The 18,180-nt window shown below is 40.6% G+C and overlaps 1 protein-coding gene across 1 annotated transcript in view; it reads right to left on the reverse strand.

Annotated features, from left to right (window-relative positions):
* LOC116304384 (midasin) overlaps positions 1–18,145 on the reverse strand; it is a 42,672-nt gene extending 24,527 nt beyond the window's left edge. Inside the window, exons 1-35 of the mRNA XM_031714111.2 lie at positions 17,962–18,145; positions 16,500–17,456; positions 15,871–16,106; positions 15,312–15,423; positions 14,212–15,076; positions 13,713–13,971; positions 13,144–13,248; positions 12,780–12,893; positions 12,392–12,463; positions 12,097–12,172; positions 11,620–11,891; positions 11,021–11,199; positions 10,519–10,610; positions 10,320–10,436; positions 9,742–9,888; positions 9,428–9,572; positions 8,470–8,746; positions 8,193–8,334; positions 7,434–7,712; positions 7,044–7,170; positions 6,776–6,845; positions 6,326–6,702; positions 5,767–5,978; positions 5,129–5,251; positions 4,893–4,955; positions 4,216–4,350; positions 3,522–3,629; positions 3,232–3,339; positions 2,799–2,879; positions 2,602–2,703; positions 2,159–2,299; positions 1,447–1,575; positions 1,061–1,238; positions 737–868; positions 157–307 (exon numbers count right to left, since the gene is read on the reverse strand). Coding sequence (XP_031569971.2) covers positions 157–307; positions 737–868; positions 1,061–1,238; positions 1,447–1,575; positions 2,159–2,299; positions 2,602–2,703; positions 2,799–2,879; positions 3,232–3,339; positions 3,522–3,629; positions 4,216–4,350; positions 4,893–4,955; positions 5,129–5,251; positions 5,767–5,978; positions 6,326–6,702; positions 6,776–6,845; positions 7,044–7,170; positions 7,434–7,712; positions 8,193–8,334; positions 8,470–8,746; positions 9,428–9,572; positions 9,742–9,888; positions 10,320–10,436; positions 10,519–10,610; positions 11,021–11,199; positions 11,620–11,891; positions 12,097–12,172; positions 12,392–12,463; positions 12,780–12,893; positions 13,144–13,248; positions 13,713–13,971; positions 14,212–15,076; positions 15,312–15,423; positions 15,871–16,106; positions 16,500–17,456; positions 17,962–18,108 — 6,830 coding nt within the window. The 5' untranslated portion in view covers positions 18,109–18,145. The remainder of the gene's footprint in view (positions 1–156; positions 308–736; positions 869–1,060; positions 1,239–1,446; positions 1,576–2,158; positions 2,300–2,601; positions 2,704–2,798; positions 2,880–3,231; positions 3,340–3,521; positions 3,630–4,215; positions 4,351–4,892; positions 4,956–5,128; positions 5,252–5,766; positions 5,979–6,325; positions 6,703–6,775; positions 6,846–7,043; positions 7,171–7,433; positions 7,713–8,192; positions 8,335–8,469; positions 8,747–9,427; positions 9,573–9,741; positions 9,889–10,319; positions 10,437–10,518; positions 10,611–11,020; positions 11,200–11,619; positions 11,892–12,096; positions 12,173–12,391; positions 12,464–12,779; positions 12,894–13,143; positions 13,249–13,712; positions 13,972–14,211; positions 15,077–15,311; positions 15,424–15,870; positions 16,107–16,499; positions 17,457–17,961) is intronic.
* Between the last annotated feature and the right edge of the window lie 35 nt (positions 18,146–18,180).

The following is an 18,180-nucleotide window of genomic DNA, read 5'->3' on the forward strand; positions in this document are numbered from 1 at the left end:
CCTTTTCAAATGCATGCGTTTTCAATCGTTTTCGTGTACGGGACGCAAGGACAAAACGTATCAAAGAGTATGCATTTTCAAAGGAAAATGCATTAGTACTGACGGAGTTGTAATTGGGCTCCCTGTGGCCACATAAAAAGTGAATACAGTACTGACCTGCAGAAGTTCACATTATCGATGAGCAGCCAGTGACCAGATTTTAATGCATCAACCAGTTGTCCATCGACCCATTCAAACTGACCTCCACAATGAGTGCTGCCGTTATTAGACTGCAGCCTCGTCTTAAGATTGAGGGCGCGTAGTTTTACTGAATGAATATAAAAAATAACATTTTAATTATTAGATCTGCTGGATTTTGTTTCTTGGGTGGTGAGTTGGTGGGTGGTTGGTGGGTGGGTGGTTGGTTGGTGGGTGGTTGGTTGGTGGGTGGTTGGTTGGTGGGTGGTTGGTTGGTTGGTGGGTGGTTGGATGGTGGGTGGGTGGTGGGTGGGTGGGTGGTTGGTGGGTGGTTGGTGAGTGATTGGTGGGTGGTTGGTTGGTGGGTGGATGGTGGGTGGGTGGATGGTTGGTGGGTGGTTGGATGGTGGTTGGTGGGTGGTTGGTGGGTGGATGGTTGGTGGGTGGTTGGTGGGTGGTTGGTGGGTGGATGGTTGGTTGGTGGGTGGTTGGTGGGTGGATGGTTGGTGGGTGGTTGGTGGGTGATTGATTGGTGGGTGGTTGGTGTTTATATATTTACCTGCATCAATCTCGTCACCAGAAGACCCCCCACTCAATCTTACAGTATTGTCTAGAATCTCCAGGAGCTGGTCTATCTTAACGACATTTAATCCAGAACCAATGTCCTTCAACTTCCCCTCCTCAACTGATCCTGCAAACAGAGAGAAAACTAAAATATCACACCACCTCTCAAATACAGCAGCCATCTTGTAGACCACAATAGCACTAAAAATCCTCAAGACGAACGTCAATCACCTCTTCAGGAAAACGCAGTAGCCTCGACTTTAAGACGAGATTACCGAAGGTAAACTCAAACCAAAAGTTACGATTACCAAGATCTTACCAGTAATACAGGGCTTGATAAAAGATTCCCATTGACTGTACAGTAAACCAGGATCCAAGTTCCCGCACTCAGCTGACGTTCTATTCTGGATTTTCCTAAGCAAAGCAGTCCTTACAGTACTAGTTATCAGTACCTTCGCCTCACTGATTATTTCTTCCCAATGTCGATTAAGATTTGCCTGTTGAAAAGGATTACACAAATATTTTAAATTTTATTTGAAAAAAGATCATCTGGGTAGCAGGTTTCTCACGACATGAAGCAAGGGAAAAACCTGAGTGCATTCAATGATGTCATCAAATATTTTCTCCACCACTAACTCCCGGGTACCCTAGTACTCAGGCTCTGTACATAAATAGTGAGTGGAGTAGGACTGGTGGTTAGGCTACCTGTTCAAATCCTCCAAGCAGTTCTGTAGTATCCATAGCACTGTTCATGGCCATTACTTCTAGTTTAGTACCAGTCAGTTCTGCAAGTAGTTGGACTAGTGATGTCTTACCACATGACCGAGGACCCACCTGACAACAACAATAAACGTTAGCTTCAATCGTTTATTGGATTTTGATCATGGTAGCCGGGACAGACTAATGGCAACAGACTCAAAAGAAACTGTTGGCTTAATAACTATGTATAAGTGGTGGAAGGAAAACAAGAGAATCAAGTGAAAAACCTTTGAAGGACGTACTAACCATTTATTTATGATTTTAAGCTGCACGGCTGCTAATAGCGCCTTAATATGCCGCCCGTAAAGTCCTCCAATGATCATAAATGTATAGGGCATTAAGACAATGTGAAATGCACTATATAAGAACCTCCCATTATTATTATCACAACCAACAAACAATTCTACTCACATATGATGACGCTGATAATGACAGAAACAGCGCCATTTCGTCGAGCATGCGCAGTTAGAATGACAGTTGAGAGTGAGGCAACCCAGTAACGCCCACCACTTAATACTAAGATTGCCGTGACTTAAAACGCATGACTTAAATTCCTCGTCGTCTTGATGACGTCAGTAAAATATCCCCAACCCAGGCGTACGCCAACTGTATGACGTCATAACCCACCACTGGGTGACCAACAACACAAGTGTCTTACCAGAATAGTCATCCAGTTCATGTCAATACATTTCATCAGCGATTCCATATAAGGAAGATCATGATGAAGAACTTGGAGCGGTCTGACTAGAGATCCAGAACGACTGACGCATTGGTTTCTGGGAAGGAATGAGTGGCCCACCTAAAAAAATACCAGGAGTACATTCAAAAATATATCTTTAATTAATCATTAATTATCTGTTAATCATCCATCATTTGTCATTGTACGTCTTCATACCACAGGGTGCTCACTTTTCTTTAAAAAAGAAATAGTGGGATGCCTGTGGTGATAAAAGTAGGGTGGCATGAGGCGAGTAGGAAAAGGACTAACCTGCGTAGTGGCCGAGGAGGTCTGTGGAGAATAGGGAAGGAAAGGGGGTACTCAACCCACACTAGGGGAGAGGAGACTGAATGTTGGCGTGGGCTTTCTGTGTACATACATACCTGTACATGTGATGGTGTGATGTGTATTGCTGGTTTGTATATCAGGTTCTCGTCGTTTTGCCCCTGGTTCGCATCAAACACTTTGCACAACAGCTGAAGAACCTTAAAATACGCATAAAAAGTAATAAATTATTGTAATACATAGTGATTACCCAAATCTTTGATTCTCAGTTCCAAACCATATAGAAGCAACCTACCTTTGTCTTATCTTCCGTGGTCCTCATGCGATCACTGTATATCAGCTTAGCAAAATGCTGCAGGTCTTCATATGAGGATGTCTGGAACACAAACATAATATATAAAAGTGTACTTTGGAATCCTCGAACTGAGTTTCTACTGAATTATATATGGAATACGATTACGTTATGGTTATGTCACGCACCTCCCTCGAGCCAATCACAGCACGCTTGGTTGCTGTTCGTCCAATCAGAATGCTTAGAAAAGTCACCGTAATTGTTATGGCAAGTCACAGTCGCCAAATTGACGGCAACCGTTGAACCAATCAAAACGCTCGAGATCACGGTTTACCCAATGAAAATGCTAAGGCGGGCACCACAGGTAGCCCGCCAAAAAACGGTCGAGAGGACACAAAAGTAGAGAGACGCCTTCGAAAGCTGTTTCAATACTAACCTTGTGTCTGAGAAGTAGGTCGCACCATCTGAAGACATCTCTAAGGTTGAATTCCCACGGACTGCCTTTCTTACCCCAGGAAGCTTCTACTACTGTCTCTTGATGAAGCTTTCATAAAGTACAAAAACCAAAACAAAATATACTAATTTACTGCATGTCCAAATAGATGTATAAATTACTTACCCTCCCCTCCCAGCCGTCCTCTCTTTCCCCACCTTTGCTCGATCCCAGTCCCTTTTTCCTTCTTCCCCACCCACCCCTCCCCCGTAAAGACATTTTAGGGTGCTCACCTGCATGTTAAAGTTTATCATCTTCTGCAGCACGTGACAGTCCATATTAGGATATAAAGAAGTAGTAATAAACAACAGGTCTTCCATTGACAAAGGATCCACATAAACCTGCGCGGGGAAAAAATTGAAAGAAGCTGGTTTAAAACGAGATATTCAAAAACATTCCCAAAAACAAAAATATGTACGATAACAAATGCAAGATTTCTGAGGAAAAAAACTTTTATACTGAACATGCGGGGAGTAATAGACCCTTTTCGAGTTCCAAATCACCGCTGTGTTTCTTGATTACAGACTCATTTACTCAGGCTTAGCCTCGATTTTGCGAAGAATATTCACGTGTTCCAGTCAAGGTCCGTCAAGTTTCGAAGTGTTTGTATTGTTGAAGTTGTGCATTCTTTACTTTACTGTTGGTATTTGTGAATATTTAGACACTGATTCGAGGCTAAGCCTGAGTAAATAAGTCTGTAATCAAGAAACACAGCGGTAATTTGGAACTCGAAAAGGGTCTATTGCTCAGTTTCCCGATCCAGAGGTTCATGATTAAAGCACTCGACACCAGATCAAATAGGAAATAAGAACTTAGATTTTTGTGTAGGGAGGACTCACGACTCACGACTCACATACGACTACGATACCGGAAATCGAACCCGTATCGCGTTAGTGAGAGGCGGTGCATCGTAAAACTGGATCATACCTGGGTAAACCTGTTGAGGAAAGACTTTGGCAAACCCTTCCTGCCCCCTCCCTGGTTGAGTGGATTTTGACAAGCGAACAATCTTGTCTTCTTGTGTTGAACTTTGAACGTCATACCAAGCTCTGGAATGTATACCTACAAACAAATACACATGATAAAACTATTAGCCAAAAAAAAAACCCAAGAAACTGATAATTTACCGAATCGAAATATGGCGACCAATTGACTATTGTTCTGAATTCACTAGCCTCGGGTTTACGTGGAAACAAAAGCGTTTTCACATGGAAGAAAGGCTAGTCAGTCAAGAACAATAGAGGTTTTTCCAATTGTTCGTATTCACGACTCTTAAAACACCAGTGTATGCGGGCTTGCCCTCACTTTTGAGGTTGGTAAACAAAAGCAGAAATTAGAATAACAAAACGAGTAACTCCTTGATTCGTGGCTAAGCCTGCATACACTGGAGTTTTAAGCGTCGTCAATTAAACTCTGGGTTTGAGAATATGGAGGAAAGGGTATTGCGCATGCTTCAGAAATTGTCGGGAAAATCGCAGACGCGTCATTTTTTATCAAAGAGGATTCTTTTCCAGTACGACTCAAAACTCAGTGCCAGGACCAACGCACAATTATGTTACGTCATAAGGAGAATCATCCCCAGTCCCCTCCCCAAGGGATCTTACCTCAGCCCTGTGATCGAGGCAAGCGTTAAGTCCTTCAAGTACAGACTGTGATGCTAAATTTAACTGATGAACAAAATAAAATAAAAAGATTAGTTCTCAGTATGGGATTTAAGTACTTTATGCTCAGAGCCCGCGTTCCTTTTGGTCTCCGCTAAACAACAAAGGGTTCTGCACCGTGTTTACTATCTAAAAAAAGGTACAACTGGTAGAACAGGGTTTTAAGTCATGCAACGCACCTCATCAAGGACGATCCAGTGACCAGCCTTTAGAGCTCTGAGTAACGGGCCATCCCTCCAAGAAAACATACCGGGCTCGGCCCCTTCGATGGGAAGATCAGCACCAAACAGATCCGTTATATCCTGGAATAGAGAACACTATCAAGCTATACTCTTGATAAACATCAAACATCCTCTTACCCTGAAACATCTGGGTTGATCTAAGTCAGGGCATTGCTAACTCACAGATTGAACCCTGAAACAACCTCTGAGCTGATCTAAGTCAGGGCATGGCTAACCCACAGATAGAACCCTGAAACAACCTCTGGGCTGATCTAAGTCAGGGCACGGCTAACTCACAGATCAAATCCTGAATCAACCTCTGGGCTGATCTAAGTCAGGGCATGACTAACTCACAGATAGAACCCTGAATCAACCACTGGGCTGATCTAAGTCAGGGCATGACTAACTCACAGATAGAACCCTGAATCAACCTCTAGGCTGATCTAAGTCAGGGCAAGGCTAACTCACAGATAGAACCCTGAATCAACCTCTAGGCTGATCTAAGTCAGGGCAAGGCTAACTTACAGATAGAACCCTGAATCAACCACTGGGCTGATCTACATCATTCTTAATTAATATATTTTTATCGATCTTACCGTTTGCTCAGAGAGGTTTATCCTAACCAGTTCATGACCGGAGGCTTTAGCTATGGCAGTCACCAGGCTTGTCTTTCCAACACCAGGAGAGCCCTCTAACAATATGGGCCTGTCTAGCTGAAGGGCCCTTAAAAGTCGCTGTGCATTCTGGGATGTAGTGGGGGCATTGAGAGCATACGTATTACTCATGTCTTGTGGTATAGGTAAGGGACCTATAAAACGAGAAAATATTAGTGCGTGACAAGAATGTCGTGACAAGAATGTCGTGACAAGAATGTCGTGACAAGAATGTCTTGCATGACTGATGTGTTTACCAAACTCCAAAGTTTTCAACATCTCTGTGTTGATGGCTGGTTATTCTATGGGTGGGAAACATACGGTACTGACTTAGAGTATGTACAACACGGTCGTACCGAGCACTGCAATGGCTTGCCATTGCCCAGTAATTCATCTAATCACAAGGTGTAGTTACGGTTACGGTATGATACAGTACTCTACGACTTTGCCGCATCGTTTCCCACTCATTCAAAAAACGCTCAATCTACCTTGCAGTACGTACCTCTCGGAATATAGAATGGCTTGATTCCAAAGAAATTCTCCGTGATTATAGCACTCTGCCCTTTCATATCAAACACATCTGTCTCGTTCTCACTGACATTCCGTAGCTGAGTTCTTAAGAATTCGATACACGTCGATCGGGCTTCCTGTGGTGAAGCACTAGTCGATGCATAGCTTGACAAGCCGGCGCCAAGTGCGTCTAGAAACACCAGACATGCGCCGTGGAGGTATGCAGTGTATGGAGAAAGGACTGGTGAAGTAGGGGACTGGTCAGGAGTCACATGATCAGATGTCACGTGGCCATCAGGTGTTGCTAGGTTACAGCACGTGTTAATGAACCTCACCCATGATAATAGGTCCCGGATGCTCACTACAAATCTATATCAAGAAAAAATATTGATAAAAATTTGCTCTATAAATTCAAAAAGAATTTGATCATAAAAGTGGATACCTTTTGCCAAATTCAGTCGAGTGAAACCAGTTGATAAAGTCAACCATAGCCTTTCCAATACCAGATAAACCTTAATATAGATAAATACTATTAGTATTAATAGCTGTCATACCTCACAGATAATACTTATACCGAACGTATGTTGCGCATTTATTTCCTCCTTCAAATGCCCGTATATCCCACACGCATATATACTCTCTAGATCAGTACAACACCTCGCCCCCCTCCCCCCATAAAAGTTACATACGACAAAGGGACCAATTCATACCATCAGGGGTAGTGTTAAATGACATTCCAGACACCAGGTTATGTTCAATGATCTCAATCAGATCTTCGTCGTTGTTTGTTGAAGGACACCAAATTTCTGTGAACCTGTTTCTCAGAGCAGGAGATAGCTGTTGAAAGTAAAAGAAGGTCTTGAAAAAATTATCAATATTCGTTTTGCAATTACGCACCAGTATTGTGCAAGATTTCTTAAAAACATGTGTATGTGAACATATATGAAATATATATTTGTACTGCGGTTGTAATGTATTAAATTGAGCTGATCCTCGCAGTATATTTCTTAATCAATTGCTGGAATTTTAAATACGAAAAAGGGATTTTAAATTCCATCAATTTTCATGGAGATTAAGGAGAAGCAATGATCGGAACAAACCTCTTTTTTCCCAAAGTCACCGCCAGGATTCATGGTAGCCACAACTCTGAACTTTTCATGCGCAACAATGATATCCACGTCCTTGTCGTTCACCCCACCCCCCTCAGAACCCTTCTCTGCCAGCACTAGAGTCCTCTCGGGTTCCAGAACACTGTTGAGTCTCTCGAGAACAGAATCATCTGCAAGGGAGATCTCATCTACCAGGAACATGGCACCGTCCTTCATGGCCAGAACCAGAGGGCCATCACACCACTCAAAGAACTTCTGCAGTTTTCCATCCTGAAACGATGAAACCATAGAAACTGAGATTGATATCCACAGGAAGCCCAGAGAAGAGAATACAGAATGAGATATGTATGCAGAGGTGACTGTGCGAAGACGGAGTACAAATAGTGTGTTTTCGAAAACTCGAAAACCGAAAACTCATCAAAAGCTTTGAGTACACTCCATTTATTTTTTCCCTAGCGCTTTCGCCCGTTCAGGACCAGTCCACACTAAAACGATCAAATACGATCGGAAATGATGCAATATCATTATCCTGTGCGCATGCGAAAAGCAGAGGTGGCGCTGTGAGTGAGTAAGCGTTTTCAAAAGTCTCCGTTTTCACCTGTCCACACTAATACAATAGCGCTGGATAATAACGCTCAGCGTTTTGGATCGTTTAGGGTGGATGCAAGGTCAGAATGCATCGAAAAGTACGAGCGGTTTTTTTCAACGAAAAACTGAGTTTTGACGGTGCCTAAGGCAGGCTTACAGTACCTCCTCTGCAGGATGTCTATTTCTGACAGGTCGTAAACCACCCAGAAAGTCAGATGACTCTGAGTGCATGTGGCAGTTGACTGAATAAAGATGTTGGATGTTGAGCACCGAAAAGAGCTGACAAATAGTTGTCTTCCCACATCTATAGGACAAAAAACACATACTTTAATGAATGTAAATTGATTGGAAACTTCGAGCGATACCACAGGGAGCCCAATCTTGGTTTTGGGTGTAAACCGATTAAAAATGGAGTTGGGATTCCTGTGCTTTGACTCACCCAGTTTCGCCAACTAAAAGCACAGGTTCACCAAACTGCAAGGCCCGGCCAACCAACACGGCAAGCCTCTTCATGGTCTTGGTCCATACAACATGATCAAATCCATCTATCGCACGACCCATGGCTTGCCCAAGGATGTCGCTGGCAGACACTGCTGATGTGGTGTTAGTGAATAACGTTTCTGGGTTGAGTTTTCGTTTAAAATTAATTTCAAGGACTTCTTGAATAACCTTGCATTCCTGTGGATTTCTGCAACGTCCTGCGAGCAACATGTAGCCTGGAGAAGTCATCAATTGAAGGGAAAAGTTATGGTTCTGCTGGTAGTGCAGTAGGTGAAGGTAGTAATGATGATGATGACAGTAATGATGGTGGTGATAATGATGATGATGGTGATGATGATGATGATAATGATGATGATGATAATGATGATGATGATGATGATGATAATGATGATGATGATGATGGTGATGATGATGATGGTGGTGATGATGATGATGATAATGATGATGATGGTGGTGATGAAAATGGTGGTGATGATTATAATGATGATGATGGTGGTGGTGGTGATGATGACAATGATGATGATGGTGGTGATAATGGTGGTGATGATGATAATGATGATGATAGTGGTGTTGATGATGGTGGTGATGAAAATAGTGGTGATGATTATAATGATGATGATGATGATGAAGGCGTGATGGTGGTGATGCTGCTGAATAATTTTCACGATGATAATATGGATGATGGCTATAATAATCAGCATGACAATGATGATGATAATAGAGTTAATGATGATCGTGATGAAACTAATGAAGATGATCATGCTAATAATTAATAATGACTAATAACAAAGAGGATGATGATGCATGATGATAATGACAATGCGAGTACAGCAATACAAGACATTAATCAAGGCTGAAAAAATTTCAAATCAAAAAGACTTTTACTCTATTCTTACCATCGCCGGCAATATGTTGCTCCCAGTCATGAAAACCTCCCTGCACATCCGGGTTCTTACTGTATCTTTCGGCCCATCTGAACAGGTCTCGTAAGGTAATGAAACCTTGCTTTCCTGCAAACACGCTGGAGCTACGACGCCTCGCCTGCAAACACATTCGTATAATCTGAGTATCCATGATTACAGAGCCTCTTTTCTTATTTCAAAAATACCCCAGTTTCGAGTTCTCTGTTGCTCAGGGTTAGCCTCGATTTTGTATAGAATCTTAATGTGTTCCAGGAAAGGCCATACGTATTGCCCTCAAAGACAAATACCTGTAAATCCAAGAGCACAGCTACCATTTTCTTGGCATAAGACATAGGGATTCTTCCTCGTTCATGGAGGATCTTTTCCAGTTCCTTGCTTGGTAGTTCATCAAAGTGAAGTTCAACGAAACGGTTACGAAAAGCACGGGACAAAACCTGTACAAAATCAGCTGTTAAGGTGCTGTTACAAGTAATAATTTCTCATACGAGACTCAAAATTAACGCATATTTTACCAGCTTTTTTGTAGTGTAACGCGTGCTCGTGCATCCGAATTTTTGTTGCAGATAACGAGCTTACTTCCTAATGTTTTGCAACTTGTTGTTTGCAAAGAGTTTCTGTATTCGGTAGGTTGAGACGTTATCTCAACGTGTAACATACGATCTGCAACCACTTTTTCGCGAGAACAGTTTCAGAAAAGTGCGCCGTGTGTTTTAGTTTAATGAAAGTGAATTGATGGTTTTCACGTCGGCCATGTTGAAGGAATTTAACAAAAGAATTGACACTGAATTCTTTTGTTATATCCTCCAACATGTTATTTAATTCTCTTGGGAATGGTCGAAAACTATCAATACGAATGTAATCTTACCTTTCTGCCGCCATACTGTCCTGGAGGGTTTTGAGTGGCAAACAACATGAAGTTTGGATGCGCTTTCACAGTTTCTTGTGTTTCAGCGATGAATAACTCTCGGTTATCGTCCAGCAACTGATGAGAAAACACATACGAAATGATACGAAACTTGAGGACAAAATAAGGCTTAAGAAACAGAAATGTTTATGAAGATTACCCTGTTTAAAGCTTCCAACACATCAGTCGGTGCAAGGTTCAGTTCATCTAGGATAATCCAGTAACCTTTCCTCATCGCGTCCACGAGGACACCTAAAAAATTAAAACAAATGCGCAAACTTCCATTAGGATCCAGCGTGCCCCCTCCCTCGGAAAATATTTTAATTTTTGCGTTCTTGGTGATGATATATCTTGCATTTCCGAGACATCCTTTGCCAGGAAAGGGGTACATGGCCACGCAATTAACTTCTCTAGATCCACTTCTGAAATCTTCAACTATTAGACCTCTTTACCTTGGGTGTAATGATGTTTACCCATTACAGACAAGGTGTTATTCTCTTGAGGAAAAGATTATTTGTTTTCGTTGTTTCCATATTCATGTGTCTTCTCATGCGAAAGCGTTAAACAAAGAAATAATACTCTAGGGAATGACACGTGGTCTGAAATGTGAAAACATCAAGTAAAAGGTATATTTTTTATTTCTGTAAGACTTTTAGTCCTACCTTCTTTGAAGACAAGTCTACCATTATGATCAGAAGTATAACATCCCAGATATTCCTGGATATCCGTGTGTTCATGGTTGTTAATTCTGACGCATTGGTTCCCTGAAGCATTGACCAACCACTGGACAAGACTTGTTTTACCCACAGACGTCTCACCTTGGATGAGAACGGGGAAAGACCTGCAGAAAAAGCACAAGATCAACTATATCAAGAACTACTGGGAGTTCCAATGATAAAAGTCTTGATTATTGGTGAACTGCTTTACAGTTATGCATAAGGCGTGAAATGAGAAAAGTTGTGATTTTTTGGGAAAATATTTTACGAATATGCGCGATGGGTGAAATAAAAAAAAAATTTTGCAGGTGAAAATGCGTGACGCGCGAAATGAAAAGTGCGTGATTTTGCGTGAGGCTCTAACAAATATTGACGAGTGAAAGTTAAAATGCTTCATGTGTGTAGGAAAATGCCTGTGGAATGCGTGACACAAAATAAAAAAATTGCGTGATACATAAAATGCATGATTTTGTTGAAAACTGCTTTAAGAATATGCGTGACAATCGTAACGCAACAAGAACCTATATTTGTAGCTCTATTCCTACCTTCCACTGACTACCCTGGCAAGGTCACGCAAGTTGGCCTTCACAGCAGGCGTAAGCACGTAATGAGAATTAACAACTGGCTCACGCTCTCCAACGTTGATCCAGAAGCCTTCAAATTTAACAAAACTCTTGTTATCTTCAACAGGGCAAGGAAGAGGCTGGTTGAGGAGACTGGTGGCGTTCACGTGACCGAGGATATTGGTTCGTATCAAGGACTCTACTACCGGGTGGGAAGAACGGTCGAGCTGGGTCAGAAAACTAAGGCAAAAACCCTGTGAAAGAATAAGAACCAGTTAATCACACAAAAATCAGGTCGTGGACAGGAAGGACTGGGGCAGTGGTACTTCACCAACCTTCCTCGTTCCAATCAAGGATATTTGCAATGCATGGTGGTACTGAGATCAAGGTAAATCCTCTACCCCCCCCCCCCCCCCCCAACGTCTTTACTCGTAAAAATGGTAACATCATGTGACTTACCTCATAGATCGATCTCAAGGAGTTACCATGGGGATTACTTGAGGCATATCTTAACGCTCTACACAGCGTTCTTAAGCTGTAGCATTAGAAGGAGAGAAAAAAAACGTTTCAGAAATGCATTTTACAGCATCTCTTCCTGTATGAGAGACTTCCGTGAAGTTTGCTCCACATGCACTACCACTACATTCACTATTTACACACATAATACTCAACTCACAATCTAATTGATTTTTATAAACTTATCAATGTGTAGCAGAGCAGAGTTTGAAATAATTCAATCAGATTGTCTATCAACCTGTAGTGTGGTTTGTGTCCAGTCCCATCCGTCAGCTTATCACTTGCTTCATGCCTTGCTGTTAAATAAAACCTAGATAGATCCAAAACAAAAAAAATGATTTCACTGGAGCGGTTTTCGTATAATAAGAATTTACCATATCGTTTCCCACTTATATTGACGAAAACCGTTCTGTTTTGAAGGTATCGTAGCAGATGTTAGTATTAAGATCTGATTTTTTTTACTTGAACACCCGAGATCTTCTAGAAACATCTGCCTTCAGCATATGCAGGATTGTCTTCTGAGGTAAATCCTCAAAAATCAAACTAAATCAATTCCCCAAAACCTCTGACGATTTATGTCTGTGTTGGTCATGTATGTATATGCTGCATTAGTTACCACCGATTACCTGACAATCCCATCAACTATGGCCGCAGACGGCAACAGACCCTGTAGATAATCCACAACCAGGGTTTTTAAGTCATTGACATCTTCAAGTTCATCGACATAAATCTCTGTAAACCTACAAAAGACAAACATACATTATTTTTTATCATACTCTTTCCCTCGTAGTAATAGGGCTCTTCTGAAAAAACGAACAAAGTGAATTCCGGTTTAGCTCGAGTACAAAAATATTTTGTTTCCCATACCTTACTCAGTGATGCTTGCACCCAAGCTAGACCAGAATGCACTTTGTTTGTCAAACTCAAAAAAGGTTTTTTATATTATAAAACGTTGAAGGGAACGCAGGGTTAAATAAAGCAAGTTTTCACCTGTTTCTTATTCCTGGAGGCAAATCTTTCTTCCCAACATCAGTAGCAGGGTTCATACAGGCAAACAAGCGGAAGTTATCATGGCGGACTATGGGTTCCACATCACTGTGATTATTAGGAGGAGATTAAAACAATACAATTATTGTTGATAATAATGTTGATAATGGTATCAGTAATGCTGATTATGGTGATGATGATGGTAATGATGATGATGATGATGATGATGAAAATGCTAGTGATGCTGAATACAATGAAGATAACGATTGTGGTGATATTGATGATGATGATAATGATAGTTCATAATTAGGGTGACACTGATAATGCTGATGGAGATGACACAGATTATTCTGATGATGATGATGATGATGATGATAATGCTAGTGATGCTGAATACAATGAAGATAACGATTGTGGTGATATTGATGATGATGATGGTGATAGTTCATAATTAGGGTGACACTGATAATGCTGATGTAGATGACACAGATTGTTCTGATGATAAAGAAGATGACGATGAAGATGATGATGAAGATGATGATGATGAATGATGTACTAAAGCATTCACCTACCCTCTTTCCAGGAGTACAACAGATCCTGCACTACTCTCCAGTAACCCACTCAAGCACTCTAAAGTCTCAGGTGTAGCTAGATTGATTTCATCCAGCAGAATCCAATCTCCATCACGGATGGCCTTCACAAGAGTGCCTTCTACAAAACGAAAAGCAAGAGCACTCTCTGCATGCTTCTGCTGCTTTCTGAGGTGTTCTATCTTGGAAGCAAGTTTCTGCCATTTTCTGAGAAGTGCTTGGATGGAGACCTCATCATCAACTGCAAGAGAAAAGTAACACTTGGTCAAAGGCTTTTTTTATAATTGTTCCAGAAAATATCCATACCTCCCCTCAAAAGTAAAGACTGGAATTTCCAAGTGGTTGGGAGGGTCTGGTGAGGGTACTGTATATATTTCATACATGTAAATCAGAAAATATTCACACCTCCCCCACAGAGAGGTACTAAAATTTCCGAGGGGTGGGGAGGGTCTGATGAGGGTATTATACATGTATTGCTTACCAACACTTTTGCCCTTTGATATCCTATCAACTGCAGCTTCCTGAGAATGAACCATGAGTTTAAATAACATCTCCCACTGACTCTTGGCATAACATTGTTGAACATGACTCAAATATTTGACATTCTGTTTCCTGGAAAATGTCTGGCAAAAGATATTCTCAAAGTACTCTCTGACTGGTCCAACAAGCTGTTTCATTTCAACAGGTTTAAAACCACCCAAAAGATCAGCACTGTCACTCTGCTGGCTCATGTTGATCACCTTCAAGTTCAGTCCACACAAGGCAGCAAGATTCTGAACTGATGACGTTTTGCCTGTCCCGGTTTCTCCAACCAGTAAAACCGGTTCTTCCTGTTTTATACAAGCAGCAACTCTCTCTAACAGTACAAGCGAGTGTCTTGTGTGGGCAAATTTTGGCATCACAATATTTGTAGCATATTTGTCTTGCTGTAGTCTATTTAAAGATGCTCGGCCTACTGTGACAGAGAGTTTAGATATCTGAATTTTGGGCTTGTAGTTCTTGCAAAAGAAGTCAACTTTTTCTTTGGTCAGACCAAGTTTTGCACCAACAATCATTCCAAGTTCAAGCCTGTGCTCAGCCTTAGATAATGTTGCCCCAAAGCAATCTTGCGCTTCAAGGAAGACATCTTTAGCATCGGCAAAGAATGGGCCATTACTTGTTGCCATGGAAACTCTGGAGGTCCATTTCATGAGGTCTCTTGTTGTGCTGAGCCTCTTGTCATGTGCCAAGGATGAGAGTGTGACATCATCTTTGGTTGCTAGTCTAGAGTCTGAGGAAACAACACTGTAGATGTCGACAAGCTTGTGCGATACAGATGACAAATCTGGAAATTTCTGACAAATGATCTGAAATTGGAACAAAAAAGAGAATAAAAATGAACACACTGTTCGTAACAAAAGACAAATCAGGTTAATCAGGTTTCTGGGTTCAACAAACAAGGTGCATTGTGGTCAACCTTGGGTACAACAACATCTTATAAGGCATGGTGGACAAATGGTGATTGTTTCCAAACTAGACCAGAATGCACCCTTCTTCACAATCCCAGAAAAAGTCTGTTAGCTATCAAAAAAAGATTCTTGCCTCTTTAAGTTCTCCTTGAGATGAAGGTTCCACATGAACTCTCGTCCAAAGCCTGTCTAGAATGGATGAATTGGTATAGGCATGGAAGGCATAACCACTGTGGCTGTGAGTCCTGGACATCAATGAAAAGACAAGCAAAATTAGTTACAAATGCTTTCAGTGAGTTGAGTATTTGTTAAGAGAGGAGTATATGAATCACATGTTTCAACAATTCTCTTACTAACATTCAACTTTAGCTTCATAATGGTATCATAAATCCCAATTATGAATAAGTCATACGTGTTTTACTCATTCATAAACGCTTTTTGATGGGCCACCCTCATGACTGTATGGGAGGGTGTGGGGGTCTTATGTTCAGAAGGGCTCATAACCAGGAAGAAAAGTGGCTGGGATTATGAAAAAATGGTTATTTCTTCCTTTCACAGGTATTTATTTATCCAGTCAATCATTTATGTGTCATCAATGTCAACATGAATACAAGATAGCATGAAGTGAACTTATAACTGGGTGCTTACAGTGTATAACCAGGACTTTACTTTATCTTTCTTGATGTACTAACCTTTGAGTGGCAAATAGCTGGAATCCTGGTGCTGCTTTTACAACATTCCCATGACCTGGTACTGACAGTGTTCTGGATTCAAGAAGAGGGATCAGCACAGATACTACATCCATTGGTGCATAGTCGATATCTTCCAAGAGCACCCAGTGTCCACCTTGTACAGCCTGTAGTAGAGTACCTGCCTGCCAGACAAATTCTCCTGGCGTATCTGTACATATGTATGTGCCGAGCAAGGACTAAAACAACAATAAAATCATCAGCGATCATGTGAAATGGAATACTTTTGAATATATCAATGAAAAATCTTTATTTATAATCCCTTCATTGACTCTTGACCACTGACATTGAGTCAGGAAGGAATATGACTAAGCTGAAAGTAATTTGGCCGGTCTTCATGACTGGCAACTGACCGACCATTATTCTAAGCCCTGATTGGAACACTGTCTTTCTGAGATGAGAAGAGGATGAATACCATCACGCAACAGAATGATGGCCACAGTTCTTCAAAAGGAAATCATACAACCGAAAATTGGTTTCTAAAGTGAGAAAAGTAGACAAGCAGGGAAGACAGCATTTTTTATTTAATGCTTTTCAAAAAGGTACAAAAGCTTTTAGATTTCAGTAATTACCTTGCTATCTGTCTGATCTCCAAGTTGTACTTTCATAAGTAAAGGAGCTGAAGCTCTTCCTGTCATTCTTGCAAGGTTTTCCACGAGAGAAGTTTTACCAGACCCAACTGGTCCTTCTAACAGTACACCAGAACCAGTTGCAACAGCCAAAGCAAGAGAGTGAAGATTTCTTTTGCTTGATGGAATCCTTACAAGACTATTAACACGTCCATCATTCTGCAGCAAATGGTTCTGAAGTGTATGAAGTACAACTCCAGAAACTGCAGTGTGGTTCCCTGTAAAATCTTCTTTAGTAAAATACGCTCCACTAAAATACTGGGTATCTGTTTCCATAGCAACATTTTTTGTCAAATTATTAGAGTTAAGATCACTTAAATCTTGAACACTACCCATATTATACTCTTGAGCCATTTCCAATATCATCTTATTTCTTTCCTCTACACTGAACAACTTTCCCAGCAGATCCAATTTACTCTTTTCATTCATTTGTGTTATCATAGCAACCAAATGAGCAGTGAGCCACCTTATCTCTATGTGATTGTGTTGCAATAGTTCAAAAAATATGCTCCAATTCCAAACATCAATAAAAGTTTCAAAGTCATAATTTAAGAAATTATATGCAGTCTTGGTAATCATAAGAAGTTTTTCATTGTCTTTAACAACTTGAGTCCTTTGCTCCACTAAACGGATATAAAATGAAGGAGTTCTTGCATAATATTCCAATACAAATGCCTGTATGTTTGGTATAACTGGTAATAATATACTAAGAACATAGCTGAACGATTCATGGTTGACGTAGAATGACTTTGTATCTTTGATGATAGCTTCAGCACACCTTTGTAATATCTCAATAATTATAGGTTTAAAATGTTTCATCACTTGTAATGCTGTACGTTCTGTAAGCATAAATCCAGCAAGGGTTTGGAGAAGTACATGTTTATCTTGGTTGCACCATGTCTAGAAGAAAGTACAATAATCAAGAAATAAATATTAATGATAATTAATGCTGTCCAAATTTTTTACTCCAATGTTTTACTTTTTTGTATGGAAATGTATAGTACTGACTTACAGCCTGTACTCAGTACAATATGCTGTAACGTCTTAATAGATTCCTTGAAAGGTTATTGTGTAAGTGGGAAACGTATGGTACTTACTTACAGCATGTACATATTACACCTGCTGTAAAACATCGAAATGGCTTCCCTTTCCCTTCAAGTGATTCAACCAATCACCATGCATAGTTACAGCTAAGGTAAGATATGGCATAGCTACAGTACAGCTACAGATTTTTCATAATAATAATTAAGCTTAACGTAATTAATCGTTATCATCATTATCATCATACAATATATATGATGATAATTTCGACTAGAAATCAAACTAGTTAATGAATCACGAGGAATCTTAGAACAACACCAACAAGATCATCATTGTCCAAATATCAAAATTTAAAGAAAATTACCTTCAGATTAATAAAAGGTTCAAGAACCTCGTTCAACTTTTCGTCACATCGTGCGAGAGAATTGAGTGCAGGGACGAATTCAAACACGAAATCCTCTGAAGATTCCATCGCTGTGGCTTCCTCTTTCACACCTCTAACTAATTGCATACATATTATAAAGATTATAGCCGTAAAATATAAAAAAAATTCGAGTTGATTCAAAAAATTCGATAAAATTTC

Source organism: Actinia tenebrosa, unplaced genomic scaffold (assembly GCF_029948245.1).
Source record: "Actinia tenebrosa isolate PJP-AT-01 unplaced genomic scaffold, QUT_ActTen_1.0 PGA_scaffold5__44_contigs__length_20552954, whole genome shotgun sequence".
NCBI lineage: Eukaryota > Metazoa > Cnidaria > Anthozoa > Actiniaria > Actiniidae > Actinia > Actinia tenebrosa.